Source organism: Aulostomus chinensis, chromosome 20, assembly GCF_037954235.1.
Source record: "Aulostomus chinensis isolate RoL2024-O1b breed Wild chromosome 20, RoL_Achi_v1.0, whole genome shotgun sequence".
NCBI lineage: Eukaryota > Metazoa > Chordata > Actinopteri > Syngnathiformes > Aulostomidae > Aulostomus > Aulostomus chinensis.
The window spans coordinates 5,205,218-5,223,034 of record NC_141339.1 but is presented as its reverse complement, the minus strand read 5'-3'; the positions used below and the strand labels follow the sequence as shown (position 1 = coordinate 5,223,034).

The 17,817-nt window shown below is 42.0% G+C and overlaps 1 protein-coding gene across 4 annotated transcripts in view; it reads right to left on the bottom strand.

The window, feature by feature from the left end:
* Positions 1-799: 799 nt before the first annotated feature.
* tab2 (TGF-beta activated kinase 1 (MAP3K7) binding protein 2) overlaps positions 800-17,817 on the bottom strand; it is a 44,369-nt gene continuing 27,351 nt past the window's right edge. For 2 of the 4 annotated variants that reach the window (XM_086190143.1, XM_086190142.1), the window contains 6 exons: positions 13,617-13,803; positions 11,086-12,781; positions 7,181-7,341; positions 5,652-5,745; positions 4,599-4,694; positions 801-3,288 (listed from right to left, as the gene is read on the bottom strand). In XM_086190143.1, coding sequence (XP_086046269.1) covers positions 3,149-3,288; positions 4,599-4,694; positions 5,652-5,745; positions 7,181-7,341; positions 11,086-12,781; positions 13,617-13,718 — 2,289 coding nt within the window. In that variant the 5' untranslated portion in view covers positions 13,719-13,803 and the 3' untranslated portion in view covers positions 801-3,148. Of the gene's footprint in view, positions 3,289-4,598; positions 4,695-5,651; positions 5,746-7,180; positions 7,342-11,085; positions 12,782-13,616; positions 13,804-17,817 lie in introns of all 4 variants that reach the window. The other 2 variants (XM_086190144.1, XM_086190145.1) reach the window with 2 other exon arrangements.

Below are 17,817 nucleotides of genomic sequence, written 5' to 3'. Positions count from 1 at the left end.
TTTTTCACACGTATTAAGTGCAAAATTGATGTGAAGAAAAGGCAAACATAGCTTGGACTAAAAAGACACATACACATGCTTTTCTTGCTGGTTTTTATAACATTAAAAATCAAATTGCCTGATCAATTTTCATAGACAAAACACAACTTCCCGAGAAAAAAGGAAGCATTTAATTAAAAAAAAAAAAAAAACATTCAAGTCATGATTGTCTATCGTAACGGTCCTATCAAAGTTGGCCAGACAAGTCCTCCACCTCTGGTAATGTAATGTCCCTCAAGCGTTCAAAGCCTCGTCCGTAACGCATTTATTTGACCCAGTTTTGAGCAGATTAAGTGAGATGTTTGCAGTTTAAGTCCAGAGTTCATCCAGCCAAACACTTCCAGGACGAACTGCAATACTAAGAAGTTCAGCTGAAATTATTTTCTTTTGAGATGATACAAATCCTGCATGTCACATTTCTGTGGCTCGGCTCCGGGAATAAATGTGAGCGTTACATTTTCTCATTCATGAACAAATTTGACACAAACATCCACTTGAATGATCAGAAAAGATTTGGGTGGTCAAAGGTCAAAATTTCTGATTGCCCAAAACATTTAGTGCCTGAATTATAGAATTCCCATAATAGTTTTATTTCCCATGAATGTCAAGTAGCTTGACATGTTGGCATTTTACTGCCCAACAAGTCCAAAGTCAACTTCAAAGTATATTTACAACCACTTTCCTGGCCATTTTAAAAGCCTTCTCAGTTTTTTGTGAAGACTTGAAGATACCTACAGGATAGAAATCTAAACACCTAAACTGCACTGGAGTGGTGGACAGAGGCAAGTGGTAACTCTAGTCATTATAACTTCCAATGTATTTGAATATATTTTCTGGTTACCATGGCACCACACAATAGGAGGGACTGATGAGGAAGCATTTTGAAGGTCAGTTCTTGAATTTAGAAAAATGTTACAGATCCAAGCTTTGACGGGAGACAAATTCTGATGGCTGGACAAGTGGGTCAGCACCAAAACAGCGAGTCCTGTGGTGTCTTCCTGGGCAATGAGTGCCTACAGCCGTCAGAATCAACGTGTGTGCCTGGGTTTCAGTGCGGGAACTTTTAGCTGGGAATGAGAGACGAGCCTAAAAACTATGTTGGTTTCTACTGCCACCTAGTGGAGAATACTTCAACCAAAGTATCACAACAAACCAGCACTCCTCAAAAAATCTGAATAGATTTTTTTTAATTATTTTTACAAATAACTTATCTGTTACAAAGACAGTTTTCCCAGATAAAATCAAAAAGACACTGTTAGATATTGAAATTATTTTTTTCCATTTAAGAAAACATGAATAAACTGCCTCTTCACACCAAAGTGCAGGTAAAGATTTTCTTTGGGCTGGAAAAGGAAAAAGTATGGCGTTAAGTGCTTCAGAGACGATAATTCATCTTCTACTTTTCAATGGGTTTAACAATGCTAAGAGTTTGGTTTGAAAATTTTGCACTTGGATGTGACAGAACAGATCAATACAAATTCAATAGTTGTAAAGGCACTAATGCAAGGCAATGTTTTACAAATGTGGAAAAAAAAAAACAGAACAAAGAAACTACTCCACAGTTAAGTTAATGACAATAAGTGAACTTTAGAGACAACCTCAATAAAAGCTTGAGGGTGAATGGAGCCAGATAAAACAGGAGGACACAGACGGTCATGATCTTTGCATACAAAATGTTACGATTCTGACTTCTTGTATCTGGCATCCTTGAGAATATTTGTAGGAAAACATAAAGGAACACTTAGGTTGACTTTGGTACCTCAAAATAAAAGGTCAGGAGCACAGAAACAATCGATTTTTAACCTGATCGCCGGTTCCAGGAGCACTTGGATCTAAACGTCTTGATTATACTGGAAAAATAAGTGTCTTCTCAGCACTGAGGTGTCGTTGTCCCCAAATATTAAACCTACATTCCAGTTGTCAGATAAGATGGCAGTTTCTACTTATGCTTTTTGACTGTTTCCATCCCCAGAAAGTCCTGACATATTTGACATCCTGTGGACAAAAAAAAAAAAAAAAAAACGGCTCCTCCATCGCCTTCCACTTGGTTGCATCTGCAGATCATATGCAGAAAAATCAGTAATGACACAAGCGATGACAAATGTAGCGGATGTAGCTTCCTGATGACTGCAAAGGTTTATTTTTATTTTATTTTTTTCTGCTGCTCCTCTCCTGTAAGGCTTCAACTCTCACAGAAAACAAAAAGCTTAAAAAGGGGAGCATGTTGGTTGTTTGATTCAAAGAGGGAAACAAAACAAGTTAATAAAGTCTATAAAGCTATACTTACAGGAAATACAAGTGATTCATATTGTGAGGAAGAAGGTTTTAAGGCACATTTTAAAATTATGTACAGTAAAAAGCTCAAGGGGAGTTTCTGCCTCCGTGTACTGTACACAAAGCATGCAATCTTTTTTTTTTTCCATAAACTCATGATTGAAGAGAGAAAAAGAAGGGGTACTGAAGGAGGAGGACATGAGGCACATTTGAGTGGCAGTGATGCTGCCGACTTCCCCTTTGACATCCTCAACAAATAGCAAAAACAAACTTTGGAGTCCACGAGTAGTCTGTTAGTTTTCCCTTCAGGCGGAGCAGTGGCCCAACGCAGTTCCCTCTCCCTTATCAAGCCACCACAGAGGAAGAAGAAAAACTCAATATTCATTCAGAAAAGGCACATTGGCACCTGCACTGCTATTGTGTGTGAGAGTGTATGTGTGCCATCACACTGCAGATGCCACACTAGTAATACTGTAGGTGGGAGCAGCGAGGTATCCCCGGGGGAGTGAAGAGTCACCTGTTGAGCAGAAAAAAGGAGGCGGGACGCCCCCTAATCTGACTCTCTAAGGTGAGGTATCATCCAACTCTGCCTGCTTTTAGGAAGAAACACAAGCTGTAAACACTATCCAGTCAAGCCTTCAGAGGACAGCATTCGACAAACCTTGGGGGCGGGGGTTGGGCAGGGGGTGAAGGGAAAGGGGCTGCTCCATGATTACACCCCATCAGTTTTCATACAACTAGGAGAAGAAGAACAAACAAAAAGAGCCCTTTTCTGTTCTAGTGTGGTCAAAAGCAGGTGGGCCGACGAGTGGTGGTGCATCGTAGCCTGGTTGGCTCAGAAGTGCCGTGGGAACTCGCACTGTTCACAGCGGTTGAGTGCTGGATGGTTGAGGAAGGTGCAGGCGGTGCAGCTCCACTGCGTCCCCTCGTCTTCCTCCTGGTCTGCTAGGGGCTTCACACTCTTACTGCCCGGATCTGTGACAAGGAAGAGGAGCGGGAGAAAGAGGTGAGCGCCATGATGAGATGAAAAATGAACATCAGAACTACACATGTGGGAAGCGGTTTGTGTGTTCACATGCAATTGTTTGATTATGGCCAAGTTGGCAGTCAGATGTTAAACCCACACCTGTGGCCTGTACTACGACGCGTGTCCAGCATATCTGCAGATTACCAGTGTAGACCCCCCCAAATGATAAGTGGTACTGTGATGGTGGGGATCAACTCAACCCAGGGTTTCCTGTCGTGTTTGGGAGCATATAATCTGCTCTACAATCGCTGCATGTTTTACTCAAGAGGAGCAAACCATAATCTTTCAACAAATATGAGGAACATAAATCCATGATTAACAGCTGCTGCAACCACAGCACGATGAGAGCTGTTCCATTCTTAACACACAAGACGATCTGATGCTAATCATCTTTTATTACTGGTTAATAAATTAGGCTCAGTCTTTATCCATAAATGTGCCTGGTGACTACGAAGGCTTGACCGATTGCTCTCTCCGGCAACGTCAATATAGGTGCTCGTCAGGAAAGATCAAGAGGTTTCATCTGTCGCTTCAAAGCCTACAACTCCTGAGACTCTCCCCATGATCCACAATCCTCCACAGAGGTCAATGGGATCCTCCATGAGGGATGGCAACATTTTCCATGAGCCGTGATTGGTCAGTAACCGGCTCTGGACCAGGTTGGGCCTGCAGCTTAAGTTTCCATAGTAATATACACCGCTGAAAAGTGAAGCACTTTTATAGTACAGGAAACCGTGGTTTCAGACACCCGGAGCCAGCATTCAGCGAGACTTAGTTAAATGTCTTCTCAAAACTGTTTTTTGTGCAGTTTAGGAGTACTTGAAGATGGAACCGTGTCCAGAGAAGGTAGTGACTGAACACAGTGAGCTGGACTGCAGTATTACTTCCAATGAGTAGGTATTTACCTGCATCTACTACGTGCAAACCATACCAGGCCTATTGCCAGAAACCTGGCTGAGGGGGTGTACCAATAAAGTCTGGTAATTTTAGGCAAAACTGCCATTTGCTCATTCTAGTTGAATAAGCTTCCTAGCTACTGCTGCTAACAACAGTTGCTACCAATTAGAAAATATCAAGGGCTGTTTTGCTTTGTTCTTTTAGGAGGGTACACATGTCAAGAGCTGCAGGCTGATGTTTAATCTACAGGATAGTGCGACATAATATATATGTTCAATCATTTCAATTGAATGAATGAAAGGAATGTGTCAAATGAAATCAAGTATGTCCTGTTATGACCATGCAGTCCTCCTAAACTTACCGAGAGATAAAGTACCTTTGGGTTTGGGCGGGATCGGACCAAGGAATCCAATGTTGTCATAAAAGTTATGGATTGCACTGGGATTAAAGTGTGGTCCTGTAAATAGATGGAAACAAAGTGGAAACACCACTTTACTTTCCATTTAATGGTCGATTCACATTTCTCATCACGGCTTTACTTACCCAGACCTGACTAGAAACACATTACAAGCATTCTCCCTCACACAATTCTTTTTTTAAACAGAAATATTTATTGCACTCCAAAAAACAACAACAAAAAAAGACTTGTGAGAAGCCTGATGTTTAAACAGAACATATATCATAGTGCTTGACAGAGTAGCTAGTGTTTATAGAAATAGACTAGGCGAGAGAGAGAGAACGGTCGTAATTCTTTTGAACAATTAATAGTGCAGGCCCAATTCTACCATATTATTAAGTTCATATCAAGTTTGACGTCACTCTTCGTGATGCAGCTCTACTGTACACATCACTAATGTCACACATTCATGTTGATGGCTGATTGAATAGTGGTGATGCATTTCTATGACAAAACAAACAAAGGTAAGGCAAAAATATTATATTGTATGAAGCCAGGAGAACGTTTACAACCCCGTCACTACTCAATCTTTTCCCAGACATGAAGGGTTGATGTCTGCGTCTAGATGTAACTGTCCCTATTATGTGACTTGAGTGAGTGAGCATTGCTCTTCATACACGGGAGCAGCTTCTCTGTTTCCTTCACCTGAGTAAGCTGGTTGGTCCGTGGCTCCATCTCTGTCAGCAGTGGAGTGCTGCCAGGGGGCCAATAAATCTCTTGTTACCAACCAGCGACAGGATGTAATTCAGGAAGTGCTGGTAGTTAACATTACAATAGCAGCACCTTTTCAGCGTGTGTTGAGAGGATGTGACCAAGCCAGGCTGCTGTTCTACAGCCGGATCACATTTGACCTCTCTCACTAAATGACTTATTATTACACAAGTCTGACACACACACACACCGAACGGTATGATGCCAACAAACAGGAATATTGAGTCTGATATATGGGAGTCCTACCTCTTGTTTGTAGGAGATCAATCTCTTTGGTAAGGCAGTCGATGTCGATTTGCAGTAGCCTGTTTTTGCATCGCAGCTGCTTCATCTCCTCGATCTGACAGATTGACACAGATTGGTATCAGTTTGTTAGCCATCGGACAGCAAAAAGTTAGACATCGTGCCTCTTTGTCAGCAGTGCTCTGTAAACAACACCACTGAGCTGTTCAAGTGTGAGGGACCGACAAAAACAGCTGATGAACCAAAGAGTGCTTCATCAGAACTGGAGACTTTCAAACAACTCTCAGCTGCATCAATCTGCTCATTTCATGTTTCTCTTTAACTCTTAAAAAAGAAAAACAGTCATATTGAGAAAGTCACTCCTCCTGTATTTATCTAGGTGATAATAACTCAGATACTCATCAGGATAACAAACAGTAAGTACAAGTAGACCCATGCGGATTGGGTCAACATCTGCTGGCCAGTCGAAATAAAGTCCAGTTTCAAACACTATCACTATCACTAACAAACACATTATCAAAGAAGCAATAAACATGATTGATCATTGTCACACAGAGCTTATTCCTGAAATCCAAAGAATGCAAAAAGACAGTAGAATACCAAACGATCCCTAAATGTGCAGACTTGTTCTCCTATTTTGACATGGTTCCCTTGTTTGTTCAGCACACGCTCACCAGAGTGGATGCTTTACTTCAACTCTCCCTTACACTGCTGGTGAGTCTTCTCTGAAAGAAGCTGCAGAGGTTACCGCAAAATTTCAGAATCAACGCTGAAATAAATCTGTCACAAAGAGTGTGCTTGGAAACTCGGAACAGGAATCCGCATGGTTTCAGGGAGTAGGAGCGAGCAACAATGTGCTTAAAGCAGAACCCAGAATGTGACCCAGATCCTTTTGTTTTGCCCGATCAGCAGTTTATCTTTCAGTAACAACCACGACAGCCACGTTTGCAGTTCTCTCTGATTTTTCAGTTATCTGCAAATACCGTCACATTGATGCACACTGATCTGCACATGAGGACTGTTTGATAGTCCCTTGATATTTTACTCAATTTGTCTACATTCTGTACAGCTGGGAAATGTGTCGTGTCGCTCAAAATTACTGCTCGTAAAATTTTGTAAAACTGAAAACTGGATTGTAGCCAATACCATTACCATTAGTGGTTGTATTTTCTCTCTTTTTGCCTCCGTTTTCCCTGTCTTTCCTGCTCTATTTCACCCCAACCAGTCGAGGCAGATGGCCACCCATATACAAACTCCTGCTCGATGTTTCTAGATGTAAAAAAGGAAGTTTTTCATGGCCACTCATGCAGAAATGCTCGCAGGGAATTGTTGAGTCTCTTTGAACAAGGTACATCAATTCAAACATAATCTCCTCTCTCTCTCTTTATAGTTCTCTTTATATTCCCGGTCTACATATGAGATGTTACAATCAAATCAAGGCAAAATAGATTCACAAACAAATGGGAAAAAAAGGCAGTGAAACACGCACAATGCACACATTTCGATCTGTTAAATCAGCGAACTAAGCTTACAGAAGGAATTTGGGAGGCAGAGTTGGATCTCTCAAGCCGCCTCCTGGTCAGGTCATTCTCCATCTCATTGACCTCCTCTTTTAGCTTCTCCAGCTTCTTCTTCTTCAGTTCCAGCTCATGCCACAGCCTCTCCATGCGGGCTTTCTGATGGACCAACAATGCTGAAAGAGAAATAGAACCACACAGAGGGAGGAGAGGAGTCAGACACAGATTCCTTGGCACTATCTTCATTGATTTAGATCAAGTCTGATTTATAATCTGCTGAGGGAAAGAAATACAATAACTTGAAAAATAATGGTTTAAAATAACCATTGTAATAAATAAAAAAAAAACCTGCAGACTAAAATGGAAAATGTTGATAGCATCAAGAAAAAGAAACAAAACCCATTACTGTGAATATATAAAAAGATTCTCAGATACAGCTCATAACGGGCCTCATTCATGAAATGTTCCTACAGACTTCAAGACGGTTGTAGCCTTGCAGACAGGGAGCAAAGCCTGATCGCGATTTGGAACTTCTTGTCGCTGAATCTATTGTGTACTTCTTGTAACTGGCATGCACCCAGGCTGGTAAAGACATTCATATTTACAAGAGGTTCACAATAAATGCCAGGAGCAAGGCCTGACAAATAGCCCTCAGGTTTCTGGAAGACTAAATTGAGGGTTGTAATCTGTAAGAGCAAATTTGTGCAGAAGAACATTTCATGAATGAGTCCTAATGTCCTCTGCACACACCAGTTCAACCAGCTCTGAATATAAATTCGCTGTGCATGCAAACCTTTGTCAGGAGACAGGCTACATCAGGCCTTAGATTATTCACTCCTGTCTACCAGTCACCTGCAGGCAAATTCTGCTGTCGTACATTGTGTGTTTACTATGAACGATGTAAAACCAAAAATGCACTCCTGTCTACATTCCTTTAGGCACCATGATGATACTTTAGAATTTGCAATGCAATTCCATTTGATATAGGAGTCTGCACTCTGTAACAAGTTAGTACAGAAAAAAATGTACCAAAGTTTTCACTTAAAATTGCAAATACAGTTGTTGTGACAACCCTATTTGATCCAGAAAAATGCAGTTTATTTGTTCAAGCCTTGACAGGATATTTCTCACAATTCATTACAGGTTCTGCATCCGTTTACAGGTTGAAACACATCCTATACAGACATTCAATGATAAACAAACTCTCTCTCCTCTGACACACAAACGTGTCACTTCCCAATGAAAGCTTGCGGCAGGCAGAATAATGTCATTATACCTCCTGTGACAGAACCAACATGAATCTGACCTGCCAATATGTCCTTGAGCTGCTGCCTGCTGACTTACTATGGATCACACAGTGGGAGCTCTGTAGTAACAATCGGAATGTAAATGTGTTTTCCATCAACTTGACTTTCACCCCCGCATATGATTACTGTTCTCACAAGAGTAGCGTTTTTAGTCTATGTAGATTTGACCTTGTACGCTTTCAGTTTGGTTTTTTTAACTTAAATTGTGCTTGCGCCAGTTTTGCAATGTTCAGAGTAATAAAGTAGTTTTATGTCTCTATCTACATATGATATAAGCAACTACTTATTAGGAGACAGACTTTGAGATGTATTAAACCATAAACATTGCTTTCTTCTAAACTCAACCAAATCAATGACTCTGAACTTCATAAGAACTCCTCTTACAGATTATCTGTCTCTTCCTAGAACTGCCAAACTGACAAAAGCTGGCAGTTGTTCTGAGAACATTGTGCAATCTGACATGCAGCGCACACAGTTGCTGAACGGTGCTTCATTTTATATCTGCTACGCCTACTTTTAAATTGCTGTTTTTGCAATTCAGGAATTTAGGGAGGTGATAACTGAAATTAAATCTTCACTGAATGATCCGGTACACCTTCCGCTTAATAAATTCAATTATAAACCCTCACAAGTTTAATAAAATAAAAGCCTGCTTCCCTGTTCTTTTATGCATTTGGTGAATCAAAGACAAATTTTCACCTCAGTGGAGAACAAAGTATTATTCAACCAACCAATCAATCAATCTTTATATAGCGCCAAATCGTAACAAAAGTCATCTCATGGCACTTTACACAAAGAGCAGGTCTAGAACCTTACTCTTTAATTCAAATGAGAGAGACCCGCATTATTCCATTTGACTGATCTGTAACAATATATCTATTCAATGGCCAACATTACAATGGAACTGAGGCTTTACTTTTCCTGCAGCTCAATAGTAATCTTTCATCTTTCCAAAAAAAAAATTTTTTTTTTCATTTCATTTTATGTTTATGTTTGTTTTTTTTCTCACAGGAAATCAAAATGAAATTGAATCTGTATCGTGCAGACATTCTGGTATAAATGTAAATGTTGTCTCCATGGCATCTCATGACGGTATTTGTGATTTACACCCCGAATTCTTTGGTCAGGAAAACAGCAAATTTAACAGAAGCAACTCATCGTTGTGCTGGTTTTTGAAAGAGGCTTTTCAACAGCCAGTAAGAACAGTTTCTTCAACAAATTCACGTCGCTGCAGTCATGCCATTTTCCTGCCAAACAGTCCTGGCAGGAGGGTCACTGATAACACGTTCCTGTTGACATTTTACAGTCATGTGGTCACTGTAAAAATTGCGGTGTGAATTTATCTGTTACAGCTTTGAACGTGTCCCAGCCAAGAACAATGACTAGGGATCAGAACACATTTTTTTGAGCCAAAGCAGATAAAAGCAGGAAAACAGAGGGTCAGGATCACAGTCAGCACGCTCTATGTGAAGCCCCTCTTGGTGGTAGTCACTGCACTACGAGAGCAACAGCCAGTGACTCACACGTAATATAGTCAAAAGCCCAAAAAAGGAAACACTTGTGCGCTCTGACACTCTTTGACTCATGCTACAGAATCTGCTGGTCTCAGGGGCCGTCGAAGCAAACAGGACTTAGTGTGGACGACTCACACTAGCGTCATCCCGCCAGCCCTCACTCAGCGAGTCACCTTTGCTTTCAGCTACCTTATGGAGACGGACGCGCAGATTAGTGGTTCCACGCTGACTAAAAACTAAACGATAACAAGTGTTCACAGTTGGAGTCAGTGTTATGGAAAGAGATTTTGAGAGTCACAGCAGATCTAAGAGTAGAATAACCTTCTTGGCAGGAAGCAAAAAAACAACAACATTTAAGACCTACCATTTATTGTTGAATGGGTCTAAAAATAGGTCTTTTCATCACTATGTACAAAATGGCTGGAAGATATAAAACTTCTTAAACACACGTCTATATAACCAATTTATGGTACATCAACGGCTTCAAAAAGACAAAGGATTTAGGAAAAACAACTTTTGAATATTTTTGTCTGTTGTTGTCTTTATTCCAGGCATTAACATTTGACCTGACATCTGTCAAAATATCTGCAGATAATGGCTTCAAGTCTGACGGCAGACTTTGTGTTGTGTTTCTGTGTTGTGTATGATCATCCATCCCTCCACTTTCTATATCACTTATCCATTAAGGGTCGCGGGTGGGGGGGCTGGAGCCTATCCCAGCTTACATTAGGCGAGAGGCAGGGTTCACCCTGGAAGGGTCCATCGCAGGGCCATCAGGAGCAATTAGGAGTTCAGTATCTTGCTCAAGGATACTTTGAGATGTCACCGGGGAATGAGGATCGAACCAGTGACCCTTCAGTTGCTAGATGGACACTCTACCACTGTGGCATGTCGCCCCTCTGTGTATGATCAAGCACTGTTACAAAAATATTACAAACAGGAAATGTTTCCTTTTAAAAATAGTTAATAGATTACTTACTACTTAGTATGAACCTTAAATATTTACTTTCTCTAAAAATGTTTTTCCTTTGACATTGTTTCCCATCATGTTCCCTCTGGTGTGAATATGTTCACAGTGATGAAGCTTAACTTTGCTCACCTTGTGTGTATGCTGCATCGTCAGAGCCCATGCTGAGTCTGCGAGGTTCACTTGGCCTCTCCCTGTGTGGCGACAGTGGGTCTGAGAGATGGAGGGGGTCTGGCTCCACGAAGTGATGGTCTGGGGGTAGGCTGAGGAGGTTGTTAGGCTCAAAAGTAGGGGACACTACGCCTGGGGACACCGCTGGGGGCTTATTAGGGGACACAGTGATTTTAAAAGTGTATTTGGTATTGGGCTGAGTCACCACCACACGTGGAGAGGAAGCCGTGCCGCCGCCTCCCACAGAGGCACGGGACTTTGGTGGATGGTGATGGATATAGGCGGGACCCATGCTCACTTGGCCCCCCATGTTCCTGGCCCCTGAGGGCCCCTGCAAGGGAGTGTTGGCTGAGATGTAGACTGTAGGAGGGTTCCTACCCCCACTGTCATCACTGGAGGCATTAGCAGAAATGTAAAACGTGGGTTGGGAGCGGGAGCCGGCTGAGGCCATGACAGCCTCCTCAGAGGGAGTGGTAGCAGCAGTAGGCGGGCTGGCAGAGATGTAAACAGTGGGCTGGCTGCGGCTCAGACCCGAACCTCCAATGGAGAGAGGGGTGGTGGGGACAGTAGCAACTCCAGTTGAAGAGGAGGAAGAGGAAGGGCAGGAGGATGGGGTGGAGGATGAACGGGATCCGCTACTTGTTCGCAGCACGGCTGTTGTTGTTGTGGAGTTGCTCCTCTGAGGAGATTCAAGTTTGATCTCTATCTGATTTTTCCGTGGGCCCGTGGAGATGTTCTGGATGTTGTACTGGCTGATGGTAGATAGGGAGGTGGGCATGACAGCAGAGGAGGATGATGAAGAGGAAGAAGAGGAGACACCAGAGGAAGAAGCCAGACTTCCAGAGGGAAGGATGGAAGGTGCCTGGGAATTCGTGGGGGAGCTGATTGGCATATAGACATGAGAGGTCTGGTGGCCCTGTGTCTGATGCTGTGAGGTATGTGAGGAAGAGGCCTGCTGAGGCCCTGACCATGAGCCAGACAAGGAGGAGGGATGTGAGATCTGGTAGATCTGCTGCTGGGGCTGGGATGTGGGACTGTACTGGGCCCTGCCTCCTTGCTGCTGGTTCTGCCGAGTCGTACCACATTGACTTACATAGGGCCGGATGTAGATAGAGTTACCCTGTGGACTGCTTAGACCTGACTGAGGCCCGCCATGTATGTGCAAAGAAGTAGGGGTGTTGCGGCCTGTCTGGATGTTGGGGGCAAGTGTCACGGTAATTGGGTTGAAGCGTAGAGTTTGCTGGGGACCCATGGTTGTTCCTTTGACTCCCAGAGGGTAGAGTCCAAGGTGCTGGGGAGGCCGCGGTTTGCGTGTGGGCTCCATTATACCAAACACATTGAGACTGGTGGGCACTTGCACTGGGGCTGACTGAGGCTCCTGCTGAAAGAAGTCACTGTTTGGGGCCTGGCCTGTCTGGAGGGGCCCGTCGCTCAGGCTATGGGCCAGAGTTCGGCTGCCATTCATTCTTAGGCCGTCACGCACTGGGGCCACATGCACATTCTGAGACTGCAGGCCCAGGTTCAGCTGGGTCATGTGATTAGGGAGCCTCGAGAAGCTAGGTTCGTCAGAAAAGCTAATGTTTCCTTCTTCACTGTACAGGTAGCCTGGACTGACCTGGGACAAGTATTCACAGCAGGCGTCTAAATTGTTGTTATTCTGAGGGAGAGACAGAGACAAAGAAAACCCTAATTAGCCAAAATTAGAACTTTAGATGAGATTTCTTAAAGATGTAGAGAAACACTGAACAATACATAATGCATTGCAAACAAATATAGTGACAAAATTAATGGGTTGAGTCGCACAGGACAAGTTATATTAATTTATGGCAATACACTGGTTTATTTGTTGCACTGGTAAACAAAACAGTGAGAAAAAAAACAATTTCTTAGTGAAACCACTGGTATCAAGAAAGCTAAAAAAAAAAAAAAAAAAGCTCTGCAGCTATGTCTGGAATCCCTCCAATAAAGAAATCACAATGAGGAGGCGGAGTACTTGCTTCAACAGGCAAGCCCCTTCAGCCAATCAGTGTAACGAAACATGTAACGCCATCGCATGCCAAATCCAGTCAGAAAAATGGGGAAAATGTCCCTTTTGGCAGAGAAACCCCATTTGAGCATCCTCCACTTACTGCTGTGTATTCTACTAACTTGTGAACCTCTTGTTGCTTTAAGAGACGCCATTTCTTACTTGATCTGTTTGGCCAGAGAACCAGAAGGGAGCTCAGTTACTGTTGGGTGGCAGAAGAGCAGTTAGAACACAGTTCTGATTTGTCGATTACTTTCTAATTCCTCAAAGTAGTTTTATGTGGGAGGGGATCCAGATGTAACTGAAGGGCTCAAACTCTTGAGCTTGCAAGAGGCAGTTGGTCTCACCAGGCTAGCTGACATTCCTCAAGATGGTAATATTGTGGACGTATTTATTGCTCTGTCAGCACTTAGATATTATATGATGACTTCAACTATACTTGAGTAAGAGGTTTAAAACACCTTACCTGCAAAACACACTGGGAGACAACACCCTCTGGGACTTCAGGGAACTTCTGGCGCAGGTCATGCAAAACCTGAATGTCAATCTGTTGGCTTCCCTGGGCCATTCGTATGTTGCCTGTCAGGACTGCTCGTTCGGTTCAGCACAGTGGGGCATCAGTCATGGCAACAAACCACCTTCATCTTGAACATCTGAATTCATAAAGATACAGAAAAGAAAGAAAGATTCTTTAAAAAGTCTGGAAATGTTAAGATAAACACAGAAACCTCTCACTCTATCTGGTCCATATTCAGAGGGGCAGCGTCACATTGTCATGTGAGCTAGAAAAGTCTGTGTTTTGTTAACATTCTGTGAGGCAGTTAGCAGGTCCAAGTGGTAGGGAAGGAGCAAATGTGGTCTACTGCAGACATCCATCAGACATTTGAGGTTGTCTGTTTCATTATGTGTTTGAGCTTTCAAAACAAAAACTTTAGAGATCCTCATTCAAAATAGACTGCATTCATCTCGAAAGTCCTTCTCCCCACAGAACTACGCAAAAATAATAATTAAAAAAAGTAGCGGAGGGAGGAAGCAACCTCTGACTGACTACTGAGAATGATCTTAACATCAACATTCACTTATTAAGAACAGAAGTAGGATAATAGTAGTCTAGAAGAAAATCTCCAAATAACAAGCGGTTAAGCTCTACGTTCGGCAGCTCTGTAGAAAAACTGACTCATGTCAATCACTTCTGTTTTCCTGACACTGAAGCAAAGACACCTACAGAGCAACATCATGATTGCCTCTACCTGTTGCTCATTAATCGGAGGCATTTTTTCCTGAATCGTAAGTCGACTGGAGCTGTCCAAAGACCAAAAGCTATCAGGGGCGTATAGTAAGATGATAGATGTTTAGTGTCCATTTTTCACACCAAAAACACATTCAACAGTAGAGGCACTTTGGAAAAATGCAATCACCACAACCATTCATTCATTATATTGAGGTGCATGTAATATCTAGTCTAACCTAACAGAAGTTGACGGGGTGAAAGAAATATTAGAAACATCTCTCAGAATTCAACAAAACGGTTCTTCTGAACCAAAAACTGGGGGGTCAAAATTACCATTAAAAATCTGTGAAATGAAAATAAATAGTTGATGTGTTGCTCAGCCCTAAGTCTGACTGACTGACAGACTGGAGTTTTAAAATAAATGTAAGCATGTTAGTCCAACATAAATTGTGCCAAATTAAATTTCTCAAAGTCAGCCATACACACCAAGATTATGTAGTTGGGAGTCAATTTACTTGGGCATGTATACACTTCAATCAACCCTTAATCGGCTTGTCATTCTGCCTGTGTTCTGTAGGATTTACCGTGGTGTTTAACTCAGAATACAAACAGCCTACTGTGAGGATCATCATGGTGGGGGAATCTATGGCAAAAACAAGGCATTTCTGGGTAATAGGCAAATTTGATGTTGTCTCATCTTAAGTAGTTGTCTGTTTTTCTTTAAAAGTCTTTGAAATTTAAGTCTGCCATTTGTAAGCCATGCCATTGATTAACTTGATTTAGAATGTGATGAAAAAAGTTGAATTGGAAGAAAGTACGACTGCCACCAGCTTTAAGGGGCCATACCACCACCTACCTTTCCAGAGGCAGACTTTATTTCAGTGACTAAATCAATTCTTTGTTCATTTGTACACTGTGACAACAACAGTAGTCCAATCAAATAGCCTAATCAAACAAGCAAGTAAAGTGTACATGTAAGTGTCCTGACCAATTCACTAACCCAAACGAAGACCGTCTATAATCTAGCCCAGGGGAAGTCTCCTGCAGAATAAAGAATAACAGTCCAGATGCAGCAGTCTACTACACAAACATTCAGTAAGTCTGTCAGTCAGTTATGTCAGAGGATATCATCCATCCAAAGGTGCACCAAAAACAAACAATACTTGCAACTCTCAGGTATACTTCAAATGTTGTTTGGTCCTGTATGAAAGCTAAGTGACTCATCTAGTGTTTTCTGACAACTGTGTATCTTTTATAATAATTCTATTTCCTTTTTATTATGATGTTCATTGATAACAGTTATGGTAATACATATCTTATTTATCCGTGCTACATATAAAAATATATGTCTTATTTGACTCATACCTTGATCTTTGATTGTTCAGCATGTATTATCTCCAGCAGGAAGAACATATTTTTTCTTATTTCAATCTTTTGTGCACTACTATACAGGAAAGGAAGTTGAGCTGAAAGAACTAGAACAGTTTTGTACACTGCTAGAAGACCCAGTTCCAGTTTTTAAACATCTAGCTCAGAGATTCAATCATGCAAACCCCAAGCTACAAGCTACACAATCCAAACATTATCCCACTACTTCTGGGGGCTTGAACACACAGTAAAGAGACATGTGGAACGGAACAGTCATGAAAACTTGAAGTGTAAATGCATGACAGCTATGCCTTGTGTTATCCCACACTTCTCCTCTGACCGCACTCTTTCAAAAACATCTTCCTGTGGGAGGTTCGGATATGCCATTCAAAACACTGTGACACATGAAGCAAAGCCTGCTCTGCTGATCAATGCAGTGCAATACTGTGTGGAGAACCACAATAGAATTCTCTTAACATTCTGAATAATACTTCAGACTAAAGGGTATTTCTTTCTGATGCCTGAAATAACCCATCAACAAATGTATTAATGAACACATTTACTTAGCAAACTGTACTCTTATTTCAGCAAAGAAGACAAAGTACTAAGCAGAGTTGCTGCACGTCCATCTTATATAAGTTTTGAGGATACGTGAGGAATAACTGAGAAGTATGAAATCAACTTGCAGAACAACAGTCTGTAGCTGATAACAGGAGGATTTTTTCCTGTTACAGTAAATAGAAGGCAGCCAGCTACAAGGGGGAGCCTAAACTCAGAGAGGTCTGAGCAATGAATCTTAAGAGGTAACTGATTTATAGAGTTCTTGTGTAACCTCAGGGCATGGTTTCCTCAGAGATTTAACAAAACTGGTGACCAAGGTGGATGCCATCGCGTGTGCAAGTTTCATCATGTATTTACACAAGTCTCCTCACTCAAGCTCTGTAAGAAACAGAAAATGCCCCAGCATTCAGATAATAAAATGTCAAAGTTGTCTGTTAGACAAGGCCCTAAAACCAACCATCAGTCAATGCTTTCCTTTGTCTTTTTCTTTGCAAGGAAATGGAAAGTTTTACAATTATGCCACCAGACTGTGGAATTCATTATGTGTGTACATTAAAAAAGACACACACAACCCACAAAACACAGCATGCAGAGCCTCTAAATGCAAACCAGAGGAAAACAGTTTGCCATATCTCGGATTACATGTTTAGAGCAAAACTTACGGTTTCCAGAAAAGCATTTTCCATCTCCTCCACCATATCAAGCTAATAAAGTCAACAAAGAATGAAGTCACACACAAACTGTGAAGCTTAATATATTATCAGTTTACAATAACCTGTTTAATTTACATGCCAAGAGGTGACAGCAGTGCCAGAGACCAACAGTCCACCATACAGTCTCTGCTAAGGAGGCAGAGCTTAAATATTGAGGGAAAGATTCACTACTTGGCGGTTGACCCAGTTACGGGTCAAGAGTGTGGTTAGATTATTCCCAGAGTTCACAAAACAAAACAAAACAAAAATGCACACCTTTTCCTTTGCTGTTCATAATTACAGGCCTACAGCCGTGTGTGTGTGTGTGTGTGTGTGTGTGTGTGTGTGTGTGTGTGTGTGTGTGTGTGTGTGTGTGTGCCCAATTAATCCTTGCTGTCCCTGGGGGCGCTGGTGGAGCAGACCCTCGGGCAGTGCTGCACTGCCAGCAGAGATAGAGACAAAGCTTCTATTGCTGATGCTGCTATTCAGTGTGCCAAAGCATTGACCCACAGCCACACACTCATTTCTGGAGGTAGTGGGCTTGCCATTCTCCATCAATAGGCTCATTCACTGTGCCAAAGCGAAAGTGCCTAAAAATGTCCAATTCAATTAAAGTCCAAATAAAATGAGGACAAATAATCAACAAAAGCCTTCAGCAGAAATATCAGCCCAGCATTCGATGTTGTGGCTGGTGCTATAACCCACCCAGAACCTGCGTATGCCAAATAAAAGGCTGCACAATAAAGGGAACAACAAAAATTCCACTCAATTCACAGTCATTCTGTTCTACCTTCAGCAAACAAAGACTGCACACT